The following is a 25,663-nucleotide window of genomic DNA, read 5'->3' as shown; positions in this document are numbered from 1 at the left end:
GAACCCGGGTCCCCCGCATGCCAGGCCGACGCTCTACCACTGAGCCAACCGGCCAGGGCAGGTCACAGGCATTTTTTAATATTAGGCAGCCCTTAAAATGAATAAAGTATATTTCTGTGAAGTTTAAAATTTTTTAATAAATGTGTACTACTGTTACAATCAGAAATTTCTTTTAAAAAAAGGATAAAGTTAGATAACATGATGCCTTCTTCTTGCACTGGGAACTAAATTAAGAAAAATGAAAATAGCATTTAGGGATGACTACATACATAGGAACAGAAAAATGTCCACGGAGATTTCACCAAAACTAAAAAGAAAGAGTCATGACACAAAACAGTATGAAGTGTATGAGCCCAGTTTTATAAAAATATCTTCATTCAATTGGTATTAAAAATGTGATATTTAAGAATAAACAGAGTAAAATATATAGAATTATGTACAAAACTGGTGTTGGTTCTCACCTTAAGACCAGATCAATGAGATGATTCACTTTAAATACCTCTGTGTTGTTTGAAAATTTTTTATACAGTGAGAATATATTATTTTACAATTAAAAGAAGATACCTTAAAAAAATGTATGTTCTTGGTTCAATCATATCTCAAAGCAAATATAAAATTCCAAATATAAGAGCTAAGCATTTTTTTAAACTGGAAGACAATGTCTACAGTTGAATAAATGAAACATGCTTCTGCCTACAAAAGTGCAGAGCAACTAGAGACAAATATATTAAAACGATATTAACAAGGTAGGATTCTACATAATTAGTTCCCCTAATAATGTGGACATAATATAAAGTTGGTATTTAAGTCCCTCAGATAAAGAAGATGAATAAATAGTTTATACCCAAGCATATTTAAATGGTAAACTGCCATGTAAAATATTTATTGGAGTGAATCAGCAGCAAGGCAGCATGAGAAGACCTCCTCGTATCTCCCCTTAAAGTTACAAGTCAGAAAACTAGTCATTTAACACAGGATTTTCTGATCAGCACAGAAACACATCCGATAGATCTGAGCATTGATACATCTGAAGGTGGACATGGCTGAGCAAGCACAGGAGGGAAAACGGGGGAATGACAGAGATGGGAGCCACGGACAGTCCAGGGAGTGCAGCGGCCCTGACTGACATGGCGGCAGTGGAGGGTGGATTGCAGCACTCACTTGGTAGTGCAGCCAGGACAGGACGGACAGAGGCAACTTTCTGGCTTGAGTGGCTGGTACACATTGCAGCTGGGCTGAATAACCGGAACAAAGATGCAGTTCAGAGGAGTGGCGGCTACAGTGGGACAGTCACCAGCAGCAGAGTAAAAAACAAACCTGCACATGTAGAAATCAGCCCTCTCCTCAGCCTCTGGCCGCCCACATGGCTAGAGCTAACACAGTGGCAGTGGAGGGCAGGAGGGGGGAAAGCAGCAGTCGGCCAGGGCACACCTCAGCTGAACTCAGTGGAAAAAACAAAGTTTCAGATGCATGGACCCACCTCCCCCAGCCCATCACACAGAACCCGGCAGAGGCAGCTGGGACACCTGACAGTACACTGAAGCTGGCAGCTTCCTGTTTCAAAACAGTGCTGAAAATTCACAGGCCCGGAGCCGCATCACCTACCACGTCTCAACATGGGCATGGTGTTCTGAAACCAAGGTGACCCAGAACACAGAGGAACACCTACCTCCTCAATTCATCAGCTACCATGAACAATCAAGGTAACAGGTAGGTCAGAAAGAAAATGAAGTCTTCAGAAAACAAACTAAAAAATATGGAAGACTGTGATTTAAATGACAGACTATTCTAGATTGCTGTTCTAAAAAACTCAATAAGCTACAAAAAAATTCAGAAAAGTAATTCAATGAGCTCAGGAATAAAATCAACAAACAAAAGGGGTACTTTACCAAAGGAAATGAAACTATAAAAGAACCAAACAAATTTTGTTGCTGAAGACCTCAGTAACTGAGATGAAGTTTGAATTTGAGAGCTAGGGATCTCAAGAAAGAACTAGTACTCTTGAAGGCAGAAACCTAGAAATGACTCAGGAAGAAGAAGAGAGAGAACTGAAATGGGGTTTTTTTGTTTGTTTTTATTTTTATTTTTTTTGTATTTTTCTGAAATTGGAAACAGGGAGGCGGTCAGACAGACTCCCACATGCGCTCGACCAGGATCCACCCGGCATGCCCACCAGGGGGTGATGCTCTGCCCATCTGGGGCGTTGCTCTGCTGCAACCAGAGCCATTCTAGTGCTTGAGGCAGAGGCCACAGAGCCATCCTCAGTGCCCGGGAAAGCTTTGCTCCAGTGGAGCCTTGGCTGTGGGAGGGGAAGAGAGAGACAGAGAGGAAAGAGAGGGGGAGGAGTGGAGAAGCAGATGGGCGCTTCTCCTGTGTGCCCTAGCTGGGAATTGAACCTGGGACTCCTGCATGCCAGGCTGATGCTCTACCACTGAGCCAACCGGCCAGGGCCTTGAAATGTTTTTTAAATGAAAGAAGTCAGCCCTGGACAGTGGCTCAGTGGATACAGCATCAGCCTGGCATGTGGACATCCCAGGTTTGATTCCCAATCAGAGCACAGAAGAGAAGTGACCATCTACTTCTACCACTCTCCTTCTATTCCTCTTCCCCTCCCACAGCCAGTGGCTCAACTGGTTTGAGTGTGGCCCCGGGTGCTGAAGATAGCTCCATTGAAGCGTATTAGCTTCAAGCACTAAAAATAGCTCAGTACTCAAGCCCCAGCCCCTGATGGGGTTGCAAGGCAGATCCTGGTTGGGGCACATGTGGGAGTATGCCTCACTATTTCCCCTCCTCTCACCTAAAAAAAAGAAAAGGAAAGGAAAGAAAGAAAGATGTCTATAAGAACTATCTGATTCTATTAGAGCAATATAAGAATATTGGGTATTCCAGAACTGGGAGAAGGGAGCAGGAAACAAGAGATCCTATTCAAACAAATATCAAGAACTTCCCAAATCTATGAAAAGATCTGCACCCTCAAATCCAAGAGGCTAAGAGGTTAACAGAACACCTAATTATCTCAATGCAAAAAGACCTTATTCAAGACACATTATATTAAAACTATCAAAAATTAATAACAAAGAAAGAATTCTCAAAGCAGCTGGGGGAAAGAAGACTATAACCTATAAAGGAAACCCCATGAGATTATCATCAGAGCTTCTAGCAGAAACCTTACAAGCTAGGAGAAAGTGAAACCAAATATTCAAAACATTAAAAGAGAAAAACTACCAGCCAAGAATAAAATATCCAGCAAAAATATCCTTTAGATATGAAGTAGAAATACAGGCTTTTCCAGACAAACAAAAGGTGAGGGAATTTATCACCACAAAACCTGCACTGCAAGAAATGTTGAAAGCAGTTCTTCTATCTGAAACAAGACGACAAAAGGACTCGAAACTGTAAGAAAACAGAAAATCAGGAAATCGCAACCCTATCTCAGAGAAGGGTATTAAATACTTAATTATAACATATAGATTAAAGCAAATAAAGCATTTTTTAACAGAAGACTACAGCTTCTGAAATTTGGAAACAAATGCACAGCACCAAAAGGGATAATTTGTGACAACAAAAACATAAAAGGGGTGGGAGACAAGAACTAAACTTGCACAGGCAAATGAAGATAATATGCCATCAGAAGAAAAAGGCCTATTGCATGTATGAAACTTTTCTTGTTTTTTTTTTCCATTAACTTCATGGTAACCACAAAACAAAAATCTAGAACTAAGACAGTTAATGTGAAAAAAAGAGGGAAAAGATATCAGAACACCGCCATACTAAAATCAAATTTGTATGAAACCCTGAAGACTCCCAAATAGCCAAAGAAATCCTGAGGAAAAGAAAAACAAAGCTGGAGGTACCACATTCCCTGGCTTCAAATTATACTACAAAGCTACAGTAATCAAAATAGTATGGTATTGGCAGAAAAACAGACACACAGATGACTGAAACAGAATTGAGAGCCCAGAAATAAATCCACACATATACCCATAACTAATTTTCAACAAAGGAACCAAAAACACACAATAGAGAAAGGAAAGCTTTTTGGTATACGGCGGTGGAAAAACTGGAAAGCCACAAACAAAAGAATGAAACTAGAATGCTGTCTGACATCATACACAAAAATTAACTCAAAATGGATTAAAGACTTAATTATAATACCTGAAACAATAAAATACATAGCAGAAAACATAGACACTAAACCTATGAACCTTGGTCTCAGAGGGGTTTTTGTCAATTTGTCCCTGAACAAGGGAAATAAAAGCAAAAATAAATAAATGGAACTACATCAAAATAAAAGTTTCTGTTGTTCTACATTTTTATGCATTTATTGGTTGATTTTTATGTGTGCCTTGACCAGGGATTGAACCCACAACGTTGGCATATCAGGATGATGCTCTACCCAACTGAGCTACCCAGTGAAGGAAAAAGAAAAGCTTCTGAAAAAAAATTTTTTTTAATTAAAGCTTCTGCACAGCAAAAGAAACCATCAACAAAACGAAAGGGCAAACAATGAAATAGGGGAATACATTTGCAAACAATATCTCCAAAATATACAAAGAACTCATACAACTCAACAATAAAACCAAACAATCAAATCAAAAAATGGTCAGATGACCTGAACAGGTACTTTTTCCAAGACATACAGATGGCCAACAGATATATGAAAAGATGCTCAACCTCACTAGCTATAAGGTAAATGCAAACCACAATGCTATACCATCTAACACCTGTTTCAATGGCTATTATCAATAAGACAAGAAATAATAAGTGTTGGAGAGGATGTGGAGAAAAGAGAACTCTTGTATGTACACTACTAGTGGGTATGTAAATTGGGGCAGCCTCTATACAAAACAGTATGGAGGCTCCTCAAAAAACTGAAAATAGAAATATCACCATATGACCCAGCAATCCCTCTTCTGGGTATTTACCTCCCCAAATTTGAAAACACTTATACATGAAAGATATATGTGTCCCTATATACACTGCAGCATTATTCATAATAACCAAGTCATAGAAACAATTTAAGTGCCCTAAGATGGTTGGATAAAGAAGACAACACAAACACACACACACACACACACACGATAGAAAACTACTCAGCTATAAACAATAATGAATGGATATTGAGAGTTTCATGCTAAGTGCAATATGTCAAAGGAAATATTGCTTATATGTGGGATATAAAACAGAAAGCAACAAACAAACAAAACAAAATAAAAACATATAGACACAGACAACAGTATGACAGTTATTGGGGGGAAAGTGGGTAGGAGGAGGATGAAGAGGGTAAAGGGAGCCAGATATATAGTGACAAAGACTCGACTCTGGCCTGACCAGGCGGTGCTGCAGTGGATAGAGCGTCGGACTGGGATGCAGAGGACCCAGGTTCGAGACCCCAAGGTCGCCAGCTTGAGTGCGGGCTCATCTGGTTTGAGCAAAAGCTCACCAGCTTGGACCCAAGGTCCCTGGCTCGAGCAAGGGGTTACTCAGTCTGCTGAAGGCCCACGGTCAAGGCACATATGAGAAAGCAATCAATGAACAACTAAGGTGTCGCAACGCGCAATGAAAAACTAATGACTGATGCTTCTCATCTCTCCATTCCTGCCTGTTTGTCCCTGTCTATCCCTTTCTCTGACTCTGTCTCTATAAAAAAAAAAAAAAAAAGAAGAAGACTAGACTCTAGGTAGTGAACATACATGCAATATACAGATGATGTCTTATAGAACTTTACACTTGAAACTTACATAATGTTATTAGCCAATGTTACCCCAATAAATTAAATTTTAAAAAAAAATGATGATGTAAAGAAACTAGGGGAAAAAAAGAAGAATGTATGGCCTCCCTGGCAATATAGGAATACAATTCCAAACAACCATTAAACTCACCTCAATAGTTATAAAATTTAATGATAACAAAACTGGAAAAACAGTACACTTAAATATATTTCTGGTAACACTGTAAATGTTTCTCCCACAGAAAACAATCTAATAACAAATTTAACAAAGACTATCAAGACTGTCCTTTTTCATGTTCATAAAAAAATTCTTTGATTAGTTAATTCTGCTTGGAGCACCCATGCCATGAAAATAACCATAAGTAATGGTAACAGCAGAACGAAGGGAGTACCAAGATGTGCAATGCTATTTACAACACAAAGATTTGCAAACTCATACATATACCAAACTCATACATATTTATTTGCAAACTCATACATATACCAAATATTAGAAGTCAAATAAAATGTAGCATATAGCTACAATAGAATAAAATTATTAAAACTGAAAATTAAGTCAATATTCTAAGCCAATATTTAGAAACATGTATATAATAATGTTTTACACAAAAATTTAAAAACAATATAATATGGACTCACTGATTACAACTACTTAAAACATATATCTGTGTTTACCGAGGAAAATTTTGAAATTAATGTGGAATGATGCAACTTAATCTTTAAGTTCTTATTTTGTTAAGGTTTAAATTCATGAAAGATAAACTAAACATAAGAGATCTCAACAGTCTATCCCTACAAAAACATTATTTTAACTTTATATTCCAGTATCTATACATTTCAGAAATTTAAGTAAAGCTTGTAAAAAACTTACTCCTTTTGTCTTGCATCTTATCCAAACCTATTCCATCAATTTTATTTATTAAGAGATATACAGTGTTCAGTAACAGTTCATCTCAGATTTAATGGGTTTTATTTTTACTAATTTATATTCCCACCAACAGAGCATCAGGGTTCCCTTTTCTCCACATCCTTTCCAATACTTTCTACTACAAATTCATTAGGCTTCTAATGAGTTTTTTAAAAGAAAACTACTTCAAGAAATAAAAGGAATTTTGAAAATTTTCTACATTTAAACATATTTCTGTAAACTGTCTACATTATTTATTCATTTAGCACACTTTATGCCCCAAAACTTAGAATAGCATCACACATACCTGATGCAATGACAGGATCCTGCATAAGCTCCCTAGTGATTGGACATACAAATTCATCAGGAATTTCAGAAGAATGGGTTTTCACCTTTGTCCGGAGCTCTTCAATTTTTCTCAGAATCTTACTGCGCAGCCCTAGAGATTCTAAAAAGAAATTACTATTAGGACTGGAGAACTGCTGGTACCCTATATTCAAATCTTTAGCAAATCGAGGATGATTTTATTTACTAGAAGCAAAAATCTTCAGACAGACTGTTCACCACTTCGAACTGTTTTCTTTATGAATCCTTCCACGAATTTTTGTAGTATAGAATACTGTGTGGTTAATATAAATCAGGAACTCTAAACAATCCCAGATTCTGAAAGTTCCTCAAGAATTTTAGATTGCTGAACACTAATACACAAAATCAGAAAAGGCTAATTATTACTTGTTATATAGACAAGAAATTTCCTTAAAATAATTTCTAAAGATGTTCACAGCTTAATAAGGTAAAACTTCCATCATTTGTTATTAAACTTTATGAAATTGGATATATTATTTGCTAATTCTCATATGAAACACAATCACAAATAAAGTTCATCTGTTTGTCTAAGACTGTACACGAGTTCCAGTCATTTGTATTTTTAATTTTTTCTTAAGTTTTAAAAATTGTTAATTTTTTTCATTTCAGAATGTTTAATGTTATTAGCTGTTAACATGTTTCGAACAAGCTGCCAGTTCTACCTTAGGTGGAGGTGTGTGGGGTGTCATAGGCAGAAGGAAATATATTTCAAAACACCCAATAGTGCCCATGAAACGCCACATCAGCTTTCTGTCTTTTGGTGTTTATACACACCTCTGATACCTTTTCTTTTTTTTTTTTTTTTTTTTAAATAAATTTTTATTAATGGTAATGGGATGACATTAATAAATCAGGGTACATATATTCAAAGAAAACATGTCTAGGTTATTTTGTCATTAAATTATGTTGCGTACCCCTCGCCCAAAGTCAGATTGTCCTCCGCCACCCTCTATCTAGTTCTCTGTGCCCCTCCCCCTCCCCCTAACTCTCTCTCTCCCTCCCTCCTCCCATATCTTCCCTCCCCCCACCCTGGTAACCACCACACTCTTGTCCATGTCTCTTAGTCTCATTTTTATGTTCCTCCAATGTATGGAATCATGTAGTTCTTGTTTTTTTCTAATTTACTTATTTAACTCCTTATAATGTTATCAAGATCCCACCATTTTGCTGTAAATGATCTGATGTCATCATTTCTTATGGCTGAGTAGTATTCCATAGTGTATATGTGCCACATCTTCTTTATCCAGTCTTCTATTGAAGGGCTTTTTGGTTGTTTCCATGTCTTGGCTACTGTGAACAGTGCTGCAATGAACATGGGGCTACATGTGTCTTCACGTATCAATGTTTCTGAGGTTTTGGGGTATATACCCAGTAGAGGGATTGCTGGGTCATAAGGTAGTTCTATTTGCAGTTTTTTGAGGAACCACCATACTTTCCTCCATAATGGTTGTACTACTTTACAGTCCCACCAACAGTGAATGAGGGTTCCTTTTTCTCCACAGCCTCTCCAACATTTGCTATTACCCGTCTTGTTGATAATAGCTAATCTAACAGGGGTGAGGTGGTATCTCATTGTAGTTTTGATTTGCATTTCTCTAATAACTAATGAAGCTGAGCATCTTTTCATATATCTGTTGGCCATTTGTATCTCTTCCTGGGAGAAGTGTCTGTTCATGTCCTCTTCCCATTTTTTTATGGGATTGTTTGATTGTTTGTTGTTGAGTTTCATGAGTTCTTTGTAAATTTTGGATATTAGGCCCTTATCTGAGCTGTTGTTTGAAAATATCATTTCCCATTTAGTTGGCTGTCTGTTTATTTTGATATCAGTTTCTCTTGCTGAGCAAAAACTTTTTATTCTGATGTAGTCCCATTCATTTATCTTTGCCTTCACTTCTCTTGCCATTGGAGTCAAGTTCATAAAATGTTCTTTAAAACCCAGGTCCATGATTTTAGTACCTATGTCTTCTTCTATGTACTTTATTGTTTCAGGTCTTATATTTAGGTCTTTGATCCATTTTGAATTAATTTTAGTACACGGGGACAGGCTGTAGTCGAGTTTCATTCTTTTGCATGTGGCTTTCCAGTTTTCCCAACACCATTTGTTGAAGAGGCTTTCTTTTCTCCATTGTATGTTGTTGGCCCCTTTATCAAAGATTATTTGACCATATATATGTGGTTTTATTTCTGGGCTTTCTATTCTGTTCCATTGGTCTGAGTGTCTATTTTTCTGCCAATACCATGCTGTTTTGATTATCGTGGCCCTATAATAGAGTTTAAAGTCAGGTATTGTAATGCCCCCAGCTTCATTATTTTCCTTAGGATTGTTTTGGCTATTCGGGGTTTTTTATAGTTCCATATAAATCTGATGATTTTTTGTTCCATTTCTTTAAAAAATCTCATAGGGATTTTGATGGGAATTGCATTAAATTTGTATATTGCTTTGGGTAATATGGCCATTTTGATCATATTTATTCTTCCTTTCCAAGAACAAGGAATATTTTTCCATCTCATTATATCTTTTTCGATTTCCCTTAACAATGTTTTGTAATTTTCATTATATAGGTCCTTTACATTCTTTGTCATGTTTATTCCTAGGTATTTTATTTTTTTTGTTGCAATCGTGAAGGGGATTATTTTTTTGAGTTCGTTTTCTAATATTTCATTGTTGGCATATAGAAAGGCTATGGACTTTTGTATGTTAATTTTGTATCCTGCGACCTTACTGTATTGGTTTATTGTTTCTAATAATCTTTTTGTGGAGTCCTTCGGGTTTTCGATGTATAGGATCATATCATCAGCAAAAAGTGATACCTTTACTTCTTCTTTTCCGATATGGATGTCTTTTATTTCTTTGTCTTGTCTGATTGCTCTGGCCAGAACTTCTAGCACCACGTTAAATAAGAGTGGAGAGAGTGGACAACCCTGTCTTGTTCCTGATTTAAGATAGAAAGTCCTCAGTTTTATGCCGTTTAATATGATGTTGGCTGATGGTTTATCATATATGGCCTTTATCATGTTGAGATATTTTCCTTCTATACCCATTTTGTTGAGAGTCTTTTTTTTTTTTTTAATAAATTTTTATTAATGGTAATGGGATGACATTAATAAATCAGGGTACATATATTCAAAGAAAACATGTCTAGGTTATTTTGTCATCAAATTATGTTGCAAACCCCTCGCCCAAAGTCAGATTGTCCTCCGTCACCCTCTATCTAGTTCTCTGTGCCCCTCCCCCTCCCCCTAACTCTCTCCCTCCCTCCCTCCCTCCCATGTCCTCCCTCCCCCCCCACCCTTGGTAACCACCACACTCTTGTCCATGTCTCTTAGTCTCATTTTTATGTTCCACCAATGTATGGAATCATGTAGTTCTTGTTTTTTTCTGATTTACTTATTTCACTCCTTATAATGTTATCAAGATCCCACCATTTTGCTGTAAATGATCTGATGTCATCATTTCTTATGGCTGAGTAGTATTCCATAGTGTATATGTGCCACATCTTCTTTATCCAGTCTTCTATTGGGCTTTTTGGTTGTTTCCATGTCTTGGCCACTGTGAACAGTGCTGCAATGAACATGGGGCTACATGTGTCTTCACGTATCAATGTTTCTGAGGTTTTGGGGTATATACCCAGTAGAGGGATTGCTGGGTCATAAGGTAGTTCTATTTGCAGTTTTTTGAGGAACCACCATACTTTCCTCCATAATGGTTGTACTACTTTACAGTCCCACCAACAGTGAATGAGGGTTCCTTTTTCTCCACAGCCTCTCCAACATTTGCTATTACCCGTCTTGTTGATAATAGCTAATCTAACAGGAGTGAGGTGGTATCTCATTGTAGTTTTGATTTGCATTTCTCTAATAACTAATGAAGCTGAGCATCTTTTCATATATCTGTTGGCCATTTGTATCTCTTCCTGGGAGAAGTGTCTGTTCATGTCCTCTTCCCATTTTTTTATTGGATTGTTTGTTTGTTTGTTGTTGAGTTTTATGAGTTCTTTGTAAATTTTGGATATTAGGCCCTTATCTGAGCTGTTGTTTGAAAATATCATTTCCCATTTAGTTGGCTGTCTGTTTATTTTGATATCAGTTTCTCTTGCTGAGCAAAAACTTTTAATTCTGATGTAGTCCCATTCATTTATCTTTGCCTTCACTTCTCTTGCCATTGGAGTCAAGTTCATAAAATGTTCTTTAAAACCCAGGTCCATGATTTTAGTACCTATGTCTTCTTCTATGTACTTTATTGTTTCAGGTCTTATATTTAGGTCTTTGATCCATTTTGAATTAATTTTAGTACACGGGGACAGGCTGTAGTCGAGTTTCATTCTTTTGCATGTGGCTTTCCAGTTTTCCCAACACCATTTGTTGAAGAGGCTTTCTTTTCTCCATTGTATGTTGTTGGCCCCTTTATCAAAGATTATTTGACCATATATATGTGGTTTTATTTCTGGGCTTTCTATTCTGTTCCATTGGTCTGAGTGTCTATACCATGCTGTTTTGATTATCGTGGCCCTATAATAGAGTTTAAAGTCAGGTATTGTAATGCCCCCAGCTTCATTCTTTTTCCTTAGGATTGTTTTGGCTATTCGGAGTTTTTTATAGTTCCATATAAATCTGATGATTTTTTGTTCCATTTCTTTAAAAAATCTCATAGGGATTTTGATGGGAATTGCATTAAATTTGTATATTGCTTTGGGTAATATGGCCATTTTGATTATATTTATTCTTCCTATCCAAGAACAAGGAATATTTTTCCATCTCATTGTATCTTTTTCGATTTCCCTTAACAATGCTTTGTAATTTTCATTATATAGGTCCTTTACGTTCTTTGTTATGTTTATTCCTAGGTATTTTATTTTTTTGTTGCAATCGTGAAGGGGATTATTTTTTTGAGTTCGTTTTCTAATATTTCATTGTTGGCATATAGAAAGGCTATGGACTTTTGTATGTTAATTTTGTATCCTGCGACCTTACTGTATTGGTTTATTGTTTCTAATAATCTTTTTGTGGAGTCCTTCGGGTTCTCGATGTATAGGATCATATCATCAGCAAAAAGTGATAGCTTTACTTCTTCTTTTCCGATATGGATGCCTTTTATTTCTTTGTCTTGTCTGATTGCTCTGGCCAGAACTTCTAGCACCACGTTGAATAAGAGTGGAGAGAGTGGACAACCCTGTCTTGTTCCTGATTTAAGGTAGAAAGTCCTCAGTTTTATGCCGTTTAATAGGATGTTGGCTGATGGTTTATCATATATGGCCTTTATCATGTTGAGATATTTACCTTCTATCCCCATTTTCTTGAGAGTCTTAAACATAAAATTGTGTTGTATTTTATCAAAAGCCTTTTCTGCATCTATTGATAAGATCATGTGGTTTTTATTCTTTGTTTTGTTGATATGGTGTATTACATTAACCGTTTTGCGTATGTTGAACCATCCTTGAGATTCTGGGATGAATCCCACTTGATCATGATGTATTATTTTTTTAATATGTTGTTGTATTCGGTTTGCCAGTATTTTGTTTAGTATTTTAGCATCTGTATTCATTAGAGATATTGGTCTGTAGTTTTCTTTCTTTGTGCCATCCTTGCCAGGTTTTGGTATGAGGGTTATGTTGGCCTCATAAAATGTGTTTGGAAGTATTGCTTCTTCTTCAATTTTTTGGAAGACTTTGAGTAGAATAGGAACCAAGTCTTCTTTGAATGTTTGATAGAATTCACTAGTATAACCGTCTGGGCCTGGACTTTTATTTTTGGGGAGATTTTTAATAGTTTTTTCTATTTCCTCCCTGCTGATTGGTCTGTTTAGGCTTTCTGCTTCTTCATGACTCAGTCTAGGAAGGTTGTATTGTTCTAGGAATTTATCCATTTCTTCTAGATTGTTGTATTTGGTGGCATATAATTTTTCATAGTATTCTACAATAATTCTTTGTAGAATTATTTTTCATTGTATTCTACAATATTTCTATGATGTCTGTGGTGATCTCTCCTCTTTCATTTTGAATTTTATTTATTTGAGTCCTGTGTCTTTTTTCCTTGGTGAGTCTTGCCAAGGGTTTGTCAATTTTGTTGATCTTTTCAAAGAACCAGCTCCTTGTTTTATTGATTTTTTCTATAGTTTTTCTGTTCTCTATTTCATTTATTTCTGCTCTGATTTTTATTATCTCCTTTCTTCGGCTGGTTTTGGGTTGTTTTTGTTCTTCTTTTTCTAGTTCCTTAAGGTGTGAAGTTAAGTGGTTTACTTCGGCTCTCTCTTGTTTGTTCATATAGGCCTGAAGTGATATGAACTTTCCTCTTATTACTGCTTTTGCTGCATCCCAGAGATTCTGATATGTCGTATTTTCATTTTCATTTGTCTGTATATATCTTTTGATTTCTGCGCTTATTTCTTCTTTGACCCATTCATTTTTTAGAAGTATGTTGTTTAGTTTCCACATTTTTGTGGGTTTTTCCCCCTCTTTTTTGCAGTTGAATTCTAGTTTCAAGGCTTTATGATCAGAAAATATGCTTGGTACAATTTCAATTTTTCTAAATTTGCTGATATTGTCTTTGTGGCCCAACATATGGTCAATTCTTGAGAATGTTCCATGTACACTAGAGAAAAATGTATACTCTGTCGCTTTGGGATGAAGTGTCCTGTAGATGTCTATCATATCCAGGTGTTCTAGTATTTCGTTTAAGGCCACTATATCTTTATTGATTCTCTGTTTGGATGACCGATCTAGAGCCGTCAGCGGTGTATTGAGGTCTCCAAGTATGATTGTATTTTTGTTAGTTTTTGTTTTAAGGTCAATAAGTAGCTGTCTTATATATTTTGGTGCTCCTTGGTTTGGTGCATATATATTAAGGATTGTTATGTCTTCTTGATTCAACTTCCCCTTAATCATTATGAAATGACCATTTTTGTCTCTGAGTACTTTTTCTGTCTTGTAGTCAGCATTATTAGATATGAGTATTGCTACGCCTGCTTTTTTTTTGGGTGTTGTTTGCTTGGAGTATTGTTTTCCAGCCTTTCACTTTGAATTTGTTTTTATCCTTGTTGCTTAGATGTGTTTCTTGTAGGCAGCATATAGTTGGATTTTCTTTTTTAATCCATTCTGCTACTCTGTGTCTTTTTATTGGTAAGTTTAATCCATTTACATTTAGTGTAATTATTGACACTTGTGGGTTCCCTACTGCCATTTTATAAATTGCTTTCTGTTAGTTTTGTATCTAGTTTGATTCTTCTCTTTTGTTTTTCTATCATTTGTTTTTGTTTGTTTGTGTTCCATACTTCTTTCCTCTGTTGCTACCTTTTTTAAGTCAAGTGTTTTTGTGGTGGTTTTTTCAAGGGTGGTTACCATTAAGTAATGAAAAGGGTACCTACCATATTCATTGTAGTACCCTATCTTATAAGTATTTCTGCACTTCATCGTCCTTTGCTACTGTTAATCTCCATCCTCTCCCCCCTTTTTTTCCTTTGTTGTCACAGTTTAAGTTTGGTTTTATTGTGTTCTTGGTGGAGCTGTTACTTGTGGTGTTGTTTTCTTTTGTTCTTTGAATCTGGTTGGAAAACCTCCTTTAGTATTTCCTGGAGTGGGGGCTTTCTGTTGATAAATTCTCTCATCTTTTCTGTGTTTGTGAATGTTTTAATATCTCCTTCATACTTGAAGGATAGCTTTGATGGGTATAGTATTCTTGGCTGAAAGTTCCTCTCTTTCAGGGCTTTAAATATTGGGGTCCACTCTCTTCTAGCTTGTAGAGTTTCTGCTGAGAAATCTGATGATAATCTAATAGGCCTTCCTTTATATGTTGTACTCTTCTTTTCCCTGGCTGCCTTGAGAATTTTTTCTTTGTCATTGGTTTGTGTCATCTTTATTATGATGTGCCTTGGAGTGGGTTTGTTGGGGTTAAGAAAACTCGGTGTTCTGTTTGCTTCTTGAATTTGAGGCTTTAGTTCTTTCCACAGGCTTGGGAAGTTCTCGTCTATTATTTGTTTGAGTATATTCTCCATTCCATTTTCTTTCTCTTCTCCCTCTGATATACCTATTATTCTTATGTTATTCTTTCTGATGGAGTCAGACAATTCCTGTAGGGCTTTCTCGTTTTTTATTATTTTTGAGTCTCTTTCTTCTTCTCTCTGTTGTGCCTCAAGTTGTTTGTCTTCTATTTCACTAATCCTATCCTCAATCTGGGCTGTTCTGTTAGCTAAGCTTGTTACCTCGTTTTTCAGCTCGTGAATTGAGTTTTCCATTTCTGTTTGATTTGTTTTAATAGTTTCAATTTCCTTGGTAATATATTCTTTGTGTTCATTGAGTTGTTTTCTGATCTCCCTATATTGCCTTTCTGTGTTTTCTTGTATATCTCTGAGTATTTTTAAGATTTCTATTTTAAATTCTCTGTCATTTAGCTCCAAGGCTTCCAATATGTTAAGTCTTTTCTCCATAGATTTTTCCACATCTATTTGTGTTACCTCTCCTTCTTTTGTATCCATAATATTCGATTTCCTCTTTCTTATTGGCATCTGAGGGTGGTCTTGTTGATAGCACTAATTAGAATTAATAAAGAGTAAAAAGTAAAAAAAAAAAAAAAGGGTAAAACACCCCACACAAAAAAAAACAGTAATAATTTATTATTTCCCCCTTTTTTTCTTTCTTCTCTTTCCCTCCTCTCCCCTCCTCAGGGAAATATCGTGCCTATAATGGAGGGCCTGATTTGGGGTGAAGAGTTCAAGGGGCAAAAAAAGGGAGTAGGGACCTACTAAATGCAAAAAAAAAAAAAAAAAAAAAAAAAAGGAAGAAAATTTTAGACAAGCATAAGATGATTTGCTTGTAAGTGATGGTCAATTAGAGATATAATGAGAGGGATAAGAGAGAACCAGAAAAAAGGACCAAAAAAAGAATAATAAAGAAGAAAAAAATAAAAATAATAAGTAAAAATCTGTTGTATTAAGTGGAGCAAAGACTAAATACAATGGAGACCTTGGGTTGGGAGGACCCAAAATGCCACAAAAATAAAAAAACAAGAAAAAAACAAAAACAAAAAAGAAAAATAAAGCCAAAAAAAGCCTTGAGTCCCAAATTAACTAATTTGTTCGTGATTGAGGATTAAATGGGAGGAAAGTAAAACGAGAAAAGAAAAAACGAATAGAAAGGAAAAAATAAGAAAAAGAGAAAAACGAAGGAAGAAATAAAAAAGGAAGAGAAAAAACAAAATAAAGCAAATCAAAAAAAAAAACAAAAGAGGAGAGAGTGAGAGTTAAGTGTTTTGGAGTATAACCTTAAAGGAGGGTGAGGATGAAGAAGAGAAATAAAATGTAACACTCATGGGTAGTGTAGTTCAAGAAAAGGGAAGCATAAGATGGGCAGAGAATAGAAGGACCGAGGTGGAGGAAATAAAGGCAATAAGATAGAAGAAACAAACAACAACAAAAAAAAAATTAGTGGAACAAGTTGTAAAGTCTGTGGATTTTTCTTGATTTTGAGAGGTTAACTTCTTCCTTTTTCTTTTCTCTCCCTCTTCCTGGTCGGTGACTCTGTACCCCAGGCTCTGCCCCTGTGTCACACTTAGGTAGGGATTTGCAGTTGATGGGATTCTATGGCAATGTCATATAATTGGCTTTAGTCTTGCTGGTAGTCAAGGCTTGTTGGCGTTTGCAGGGTCCAACGATGAGAGAGTTTGCTTTCCTGGATTCTCTCTCCTAGTCCCCCCTTCCTGAATTAGCAGCCTGGTGATCCAGCTATAAGGCTGCAACTGCTTCTGCCTGGGGAGTAAGAGGCTCAAAGAGCTGGGAAATCCCCACTCTATCCCCACTCAGTGCAAGGCTTTGGGAAAGGCTCTGGCAGTCAGGGCCTCCAGTGTAATCAGGCGGGGGTGGGAGTCAATTGTTGTCAAGGTGACTGTTCAGCGCCTATCATTCAGTTGGACCTCTCAACCCAGGCTTTCCACACTTTGTAGCCTGTTTTGGCTGGGAAGAAGAGGCACTAGTCTCTGCTTGTGACTAGTGTAGTATAGATCTTATTATCTGCCAAGTCTCTCTTGTTAGCGTTTATCCCTGAATATGGAGGCTCTATCAATCAGAAGTTGCCCCCGTCCCTTTAGCGAGAGGCACTAAAAAATATCACGCCTCTTGTCTTGGGTCGCTGAACTGAGAGAGATCTTATCAATTAGAACCGAGGGTGCGCAGATTTCATGGGTTAAGCTAATTTCAGTGATTGGGTCGCAGCTGTGCTCCCGAAGGTATTTTAGGCTGCCTGCGCGCGCTCCTCCCCCAACGCTTGATTGTTAGCTTGAATGGCTGGGTGAGGTGACCCGCCCACGGAGAGAATCTCCCAAGTAGAAGACCACCCTGGTGCCTCTCCCGCTCACCCTGCCGCTGGCGGCTGGATCGCACCAGGCGCAGGATAATGGGGCACTCTGAGTGTGCGGGCCAGTAGGGCGCTCTGGGCGTGTGGAATGCCCAGGGCACGCGCGCGAATGGGGTGCTCCGGGCACCGGTGGCTGGTGACTCTCACTCGCAGTGCGCAGGCCGCTGGGAACGTTAGCGGTGCTCTCTCTGCAACCGTACCGGGCGCGCGCCAGCGTCTGCTCGCTGCTCCGGAGTGTGGGCGGTGCTCGCTCTGCAACCGTACCGGGTGCTCGCCCGCGGCTGCTCACGGCTCCCAAGTGTGGGCGGTGCTCGCTCTGCAACCTGACCGGGCACGCTGGTGGCTGCTCGCCGCTCCCGAGTGTGGGCGGTGCTCGCTCTGCAACCATACCAGCGCGCGCCCGCGGCTGCTCGCGGCTCCCGAGTGTGGGCTGACTCACCACAGGCGCACTGCCTCGCGGCTTGAATGAACGTTGCTGCGGTAGCTTCCTCCACACCCTCATCTCTCAGATTCAAGTGATAACAGTCCTTTCGCTTTCAGTTTGTGTGGAACTCCGGAATGCTCCGAGGATAAATTTTTCTGTTTCTAGTTGATAAATTTGTTGTGATTTAGGGGAGATCTGTCGGACGCGCTGCTCACGGCGCCATTTCCGTGACATCACTCCTGATACCTTTTCAAGGATGTTTCCGAACATACTTGGAAACTCGAGATAATGTCTCCTTCTAGTCAGAGGGCAGACTTGTTTCCAGGTAAATAAAAAGATAATGTCTTCCTCTTGGGCTGGTTTGCTAGCTATCCCTTCCTAAGAGTTGCAGGTGGATAGAAAGGAGGTAGGAGCTTAAGGTTCTTCAGCTGTGACACAAACACAAATCGGCCCCACATGGCTTAGGGGGAAAGAGGAACCAATCCGAACATGAAGCTCACGCTGCCTGCTGTGTTGTAAATTGTGTAAATCTATTTGGACACCTTGACCATATCTAAGGAAGTACGGCAGGTCAGCCTAGAAGTCACCCGCCTCTTAGGGACGGCTTCACTGCTTTCCTCTGACTTTCCTATGGAATTCACTGAAGCTCAATCGAAGATTTGTCAAACAGTTTTTAAAAAGCACCTCAACACATTTATCATTAGACACTAGTCATCTCATTTAAAGGGATACTAACACAACGTCTAATAAAAGAAGGGCAGGGAAGCATTTAATATTCTGAAAATTACATTTCCCACTCTGTCAAAAATATAGGATGGGGTAAAAGCAGTTTTACAGTTGTAAGTACACAAAACACTGAATTTATTCTTATGTTATTATTATTGAATTATTTTCCTATGAACTGTAAATCTACTTTTGCCCCACCCTGTATTATACATTTCCTAATATTTATAATATTTATAATACCGAATACAGAAAGCCTATTTGAAAATAAGAAAAAAATCCTATTCAGATAAGAGACAGTTAAATTATGTGTTATCCTTGTCATTTTGAAAAAGGGAAGCAGTTACCAAGTCAAATCTACAGCACTTACATCTCTTTTTGTGAGTGAAAGTTGGGAGTAAGTGTTATCAAATGCAATTGTTCAGAAAGAAAGGACCCTTATCAGCTGAGCACTAGTAAACTGTCAGTACAGGGAATGTACAATATCTGGCTATACAGGCATACCTTCAAGATGTTGTGGGTTCAGTTCCAGACAACCACAATAAAGCAAGCCATAGTCTTTGTGCCAACAGTAGGTCTTGCCTTCAATTTGTAAAAAAACACAACATCTGTGAAGCTCATTAAGCAAAGTGCAATAAAATGAGGTAGGCCCTGGCCGGTTAGCTCAGCGGTAGAGTGTCGGCCTGGTGTGCGGGGGTCCCGGGATTGATTCTCAGCCAGGGCACATAGGAGAAGCGCCCATTTGCTTCTCCACTTCCCCCTCCTTCCTCTCTGTCTCTCTCTTCCCCTCCCGCAGCCAAGGCTCCATTGGAGCAAAGATGGCCCGGGCGCTGGGGATGGCTCTTTGGCCTCTGCCCCAGGTGCTAGAGTGGCTCTGGTCCCCGGCAGAGTGACGCCCCGAGGGGCAGAGTGTCGCCCCCTGGTGGGCAGAGCATCGCCCCCTGGTGGGCAGAGCCTCGCCCCTGGTGGGAGTGCCGGGTGGATCCCGGTCGGGTGCATGCGGGAGTCTGTCTGACTTGTCTCTCCCCGTTTCCAGCTTCAGAAAAATACAAAAAAAAAAAAAAAATGAGGTATGCCTGTATATATTATAACCCTAAAAAGGCATCTAGTTCTTAATAAAGTGACAAGTTAAATAGGCCAGCAGCCATTGTACCTCCCCAACACTTGGCCACCCCTGGAAATTGAGTATTGATGGAGTCTAGACACAAATAACCATCAAAAATAGAAGACAAAACTTTGAAAAGCTACAAGGAAACAGAGGTAACTGAGCACCAAAGTGGGGGAGGGGAGACGAGCCTGCAGCAGAGCCCTGTCTCCATGACCGAGGAGAGACTTGTCTAGTTGCATCCTTCACTCTCCCCAACTTTGACTCCTCAGGTTGTTGATGAAGCAGCAACGCCAGCAGCAGCTGGAGGCGCTGCAGCCTGGAACTTCCAAGCGCAGCCCAGCAGGCCGCTCACTGAGTCACCTCTTCACCGCCCCGAGAGAGAACAGAACCAAAAGTGGGTTTCTCAGGAAAAAAAATATTTTAAAATACTTTGGATTTTTAAAAATTAATTTAAAAAAGAAACCACACACACAAAAACAAACCTCTGACTGATCAAGAGAAAACAGGCACATAAACCTAAAAACTGCAATCAGAATAGAGAAACATGGCTATTAATACAGTAGGGATTTTCAAAAGAGCTTAGAGAAGATGGTGGTGGGAACAGTACAGCTTTGCAATTTCTCTGAATCCCCACATAAAAATAGACAACTAGATAGCAAAATTAAATCCCACAGAGATTTACAACAGAACAAGGCAGAACGGTGTCATCATGAACCCCGCAATAGTATACGTAGGTGACAACAAACCATCCATACTTCAGGTTGATATCTGTGTGGAAGGGAGCGACAGGATATCTGATGGGCCTGAGGAAAGAAGTCCCCAAAATGCTCAACAAGTACTCACTGGAAAGTGAGGTTAGCTATTAAGAACAGTGGCTGAACTGGAATGGTTATGCCCACTCCAATAGCAAGTCAGTCCACAGAAATTAGATTTGAAGGGACCTTTTCACTTTAATCACACATAAAGAAAAAAATGGTAAATGTTTTATTACTTAACAACACATGTAGCTAGGCAACAAGTAAAAATCTACATAAAGATGTACTGTATTATAGAAATTGAAACTTGAAACTTTCAACATCTGATGATGTTAAGACAGTGGATATATCAAGTTTGAAAAAACATTTAATATAATTTTTATTTTATTTATTTCTTTAATTGAGAGGAGGGGCGATAGTGAGACAGACTCCCACATGCACCCCTACCAGGATCCACCCATCAACCTCTGTCTGGGGCCAATCTCGATCAACCAAGCTATCCTCAGTGCCCAGGAAGACGCTGGAACCAATAGAGCCACTGGCTGCAGGAGGTGAAGAGGGAGAGGGGGAGGGGGAGGGGGAGGGGGAGGGGGATAGGGAGAGGGAAGAGGAGAGGGAGAGGGAAGAGGAGAGGGAGAGGGAGAGGGAGAGGGAGAGAAGCAGATGGTCACTTCCCCTCTGTGTCCTGACCAGGAATAGAACCTGGAACATCCATACACCAGGCCCACACTCCATCCACTGAGTCAGCGGGCAAGGCCTGATATAATTTCTAAATTATAAGTGAAAATGATTTAGAAAAATTTCTCATGTGCTTTTATGGGCTCTTGGAAACACAAAAGCAAAAAGTAAAGGGAACTCTTTGAAAAAAACTCATTCCTAATTAGGACTCTATGACTGATAATTATTTCAATATAAAGTGTAAGGACAAGATAGATCATAGTTTCTTGGCAGTTGTCACTCCAGGTTTCTACATTATATCATCTACAGCAAATCCAAATTCCAAGGCAGGTAGCATTTTGCGAAGTTCCTGAGGCCCAGACATAAACTAAGGCTGATGTGGAGATGAAAGTCCGGTGGCTAGTTAGTGGACTTCCTGCTTGCCTGGCATCACACCTCAGAGAGACTTTTGTGCACTTCCCTCTTCACGCTTTATGCCTTTTGAATGGAATATTAAATGCTATAGTACAGTTCACAAGTTCGTGGACTCAGAAATGTCTTAAAGCATCTCTCTCAATGTCAAGGATCTTTTGTACCTATAATCTCTGTCTAGACATTCCTTATGCAAATGTAGTAGTAGATATAAGGAGTTATTTCCTACCTAAAACTGTCAACTGTACACTGGCTTTCATTAACACAATCCTGTAAAATGACCATTATTCTTGGTTAAGCACCAGATTCCAACAGATATATTCCGGTCAATAGAAAATTCCTTTGTTGTATACTGTATTTATGAAACACTCACTGAAAAAATATTTGATGGACTTCTTGATTCCTTAAAGATAATTTTTTAAGTGTCAAGTATAATCGATATACTACTGTGGTCTCTAACACTCCAATATACTTTACTGCACAATTAATCAACTTCCTCCATATGGTGTTAGGCGAATTCATATTTATTCATATTGGCACAGGAACCACTTTAACAGTTGTAGCACAAAGGCAAATGCAAATAAGAGTTATGCACTGAAAGAGCAATTCGTTATCATATACTTATCAGTTTGCTTCTTAACACATTTTTTTTCCTAGACCCAATTTCAATTCTCTATAACTTCAATTTACTATTTTGAGGAAGAGTCTGCTTTTCTTAAAATTCAAGACAAAGAAATTCACTGTAGCTTAAAGTAGCACTTGTAGAAGATTAAAGTTAGCCTCTTGCTTCTTTAAAATTTTTCAAAAAACATTAAAATACTTTAAAATGATGTGAAAAATAAACATCCCAGTCTATTTATTTACTAATTTATTCTGTGTTTAATTTGTTGAATATGCTAACTTTCCAAATCTTAAAAAACAAACACAAAGCAAATTCCTTCTTTACTAGAGAATGTGTAACATTTTTGTCTCCATTCATAATAATGATGTTCCTAATTCAGCTATTAGACCACCACAGAACTTATTTAAATTATATTTCAATTTTGGCTTGGGCCTGATACTTCCAAAACTTTACTTCCCTGAATTTTAAAATTATTTTAACAACTACACCTGAGACTCATCCTTCAAAACCTATGTCCTTTCATTGAATCTGGTAGAAAATTTTTTTTCTTTTTTTTTTTTTTAGCAAGGGAGAGAGATGAGAAGCATCAACTCGTAGTTGCGGCAATTTAGTTGTTCACTTTCTCATATATGCCTTGATGGAGGCTCAAACTGAGCCAGTGACCCCTTGCTCAGGCCAGCGACCTTGGGCTCAAGCCAGCAACCCAGGATCATATCGATAATCTCATGCTCAGGCCAAGGAGCCCAAACTCAAGCTGGTGACCCCACACTTAAGGTGGGGAACCCATACTCAAGCTAGCAGCCTCAGAGTTTCAAACCTCGGTCCTCAGTGTTCAAGGTCAATGCCCTATTCACTGCATCACCACCTAAACAGGTCTGGTAAGAATTTCTTATTCTTTATCTTGCCATCAGAATAGAATTATATTACTATTATTTTTACTATGTTTCTCCTGTGTTTTCAAACATTGTTTGTTGAAATCTGAAATTATTATTTTATATTGTCAAGTGTTCCTTCATAAAAGGTACTGTTAAGATTTATTGCCTTGGCCGGATAGCTCAGTTGGTTAAAGCACAGTTCTGAAGCACAGAGGTTGCCAGTTCAATCCCTGGTCAGGGCTCATACAGGAAAAGATTGATGTTCCTATCTCTCTCTCTCTCTCCCTTTCTCTCTAAAATCAAAATAAACATTTAAAAACTTTTTTTAAGATTTATTGTGAGAGTAATGAGAAATCAACTAATGAAGATGTTAAATTTACCAGAACTTAAAAAAAAAAAAACTATACTGTATTACCTACTTTCAGGAAGAAAGAGTAAATTATAAAGCAAATAAATTATTAATGATACAAAAATAACTTTCATAGTATGGCCTGGGTACAAAACCATCTAACTCTTAAGTATTTTCACAAAATAAGCACTCTGCTATGTTCTTAAAAGGCCATAAGCCTCCAAGAGATTTAAATAGCTTCACATACTATCTTTACTATATAAGGAAAATAATATACTTTAAAGTGGTTTTCTATTAACATTATTTGACTCTTCATTAACAATACATCTCACAACAGATACCCTATTTCCTAAGTTTTCTGGTTAATATTTTACTATAGCATATTGATAACAGTGTCTGATTATTATGTTTATTAGAGCATGACATTAACAAACTGTTTTTGATAAGGATCTAGTATACAGAATACACAGATAATGCTTACAACTCAACAGTAAAAAGACAAACCGAAAACATATATACATAACGCACGGACACAGACAACAGGGTGGCAATAGCCAGAGGGAAAGAGGGCATGGGGGTAGGTGGAGGTGGGCAAAGGGGGCGAAATGGGGACTGAAGGAGACCCTGTTTGGGGCAGAGGGTGCATGATGTGGTGTGCAGATGGTGTTATGCAGAGTTCTTCACTTGAAACCTGTATGGTTCTGTAAACCAATGTAATCCCAATAAGTTCAAATAAAAAATATACTAATAAATAAATAAATGAAAAGGGCAAAGGATCCAAATAGACATTTCTCCCAGGAAGATATATAAATAGCCAATAAGAAGTTAGAAAGATGCTGCTCCACATCATTAGGTAAATGCAAACGAAAACCACAATAAAATGCCAATGAAATGCTAGGATGGCTATAATCAGAGGACAGGCAATAATAACAGGTGTGTACAAAAATGAAAAAAATTGGGATGCTCACACATTACTGGTGGGAGTGAAAAATGGTATAGCTGCTTTGAAAGATGGTCTGGCAGTTCCTCAAAATGTTAAATGTAGAGTTATTCTATTCCTAATTATATACCCAAGATAAATGAAAACATTATGTGTGTGTGTGTGTGTGTGTGTGTGTTCATAACAGCAGCATTGATAATAGCCAAAAAAGTGGAAGCAACCCAAATGTCCATCAAGTGATGAGTGGATAAATAAAATGTGGTATAGCCGTAGCCATATGACGGAATATTACCTAGCCATAAAAAATGAAGTACTGCCCTGGCAGGTTGGCTCAGTGGTAGAGCGTCGGCCTGGCATGTAGAAGTCCCGGGTTCGATTCCCGGCCAGGGCACACAGAAGAAGCGCCCATCTGCTTCTCCACCCCTCCCCCTCTCCTTCCTCTCTGTCTCTCTCTTCCCCTCCCATAGCCGAGGCTCCATTGGAGCAAAGATGGCCCGGGCGCTGGGGATGGCTCCTTGGCCTCTGCCCCAGGCGCTAGGGTGGCTCTGGTCGCGGCAGAGCGATGCCCCGGAGGGGCAGAGCATCGCCCCCTGGTGGGCGGGCTGGGTGGATCCCGGTCAGGCGCATGCGGGAGTCTGTCTGACTGTCTCTCCTGGTTTCTAGCTTCAGAAAAATACACACACATAAAAAAATGAAGTACTTATAGACACAAAAACATGGATGAACCCAGAAAGCATTATGTTAAATAAAAGAAGCCTGATATAAAATACCAAATATCATATGGTTCCATTTATAAGAAATGTCAAAAACAGGCAAGTCCATAGAGACAAAAAATAGATTAGTGGTTGCCAGAGGCTAGGAAGAGATTTGGGTTCTTTTGGGGGGGGAGTCAAAAATGTTCTTAAATTAGGTAGTGGTGTATTCTAAAACCTACTGAATTTCACACTTAAAAAATGACTTGAGTAATGAAAATTACAAAAAATAATTGTTGAAAGAAATTTAAAAAGACCCAAATAAACAGAAAAATATCCTGTGCTTATGGATTGGAAAACTTAATGTTAAGATAACAATAATCCTCAAACTGATTTAATATAATCCCTAAGAATACCAGGTGACTCTTTTGCAGAAATTGAAATTCTGCATAAAATTCATATGAAATACAAGGAACCCAGAGTAGCAAAACCAATCTTGAAAAAACAAAAACGAAGATGGAGAACATGCACTTTTCAATTTCAAAACTTACTACAAATTTACAGTAATTAAGACAGTATGGTATAAGTATAATAGACAAATAAATCAATAAAATAGAATTGAGAGTCCAGAAATAAATCCTCACATTTATGTTAACTTTTAACAAGGTGCCAAAATAATTCAAAAGGGAAAGAACAGTCTTTTCAACAAATGGGGCCAAGACAACTAGATATCTACATCTAA

The 25,663-nt window shown here is 38.3% G+C and overlaps 1 protein-coding gene across 10 annotated transcripts in view; it reads right to left on the bottom strand.

The window, feature by feature from the left end:
• WDSUB1 (WD repeat, sterile alpha motif and U-box domain containing 1) overlaps nt 1–25,663 on the bottom strand; it is a 95,340-nt gene that overhangs the window by 22,741 nt on the left and 46,936 nt on the right. For all 10 annotated transcript variants that reach the window (XM_066279523.1, XM_066279524.1, XM_066279525.1 and 7 more), the window contains one exon: nt 6,946–7,086. In XM_066279523.1, coding sequence (XP_066135620.1) covers nt 6,946–7,086 — 141 coding nt within the window. The remainder of the gene's footprint in view (nt 1–6,945; nt 7,087–25,663) is intronic.

This window comes from Saccopteryx bilineata, chromosome 5 (assembly GCF_036850765.1).
Source record: "Saccopteryx bilineata isolate mSacBil1 chromosome 5, mSacBil1_pri_phased_curated, whole genome shotgun sequence".
NCBI classification, from domain to species: domain Eukaryota; kingdom Metazoa; phylum Chordata; class Mammalia; order Chiroptera; family Emballonuridae; genus Saccopteryx; species Saccopteryx bilineata.
The sequence above is the reverse complement of the archived record's forward strand: the minus strand, read 5'-3'. Positions and strand labels throughout refer to the sequence as shown.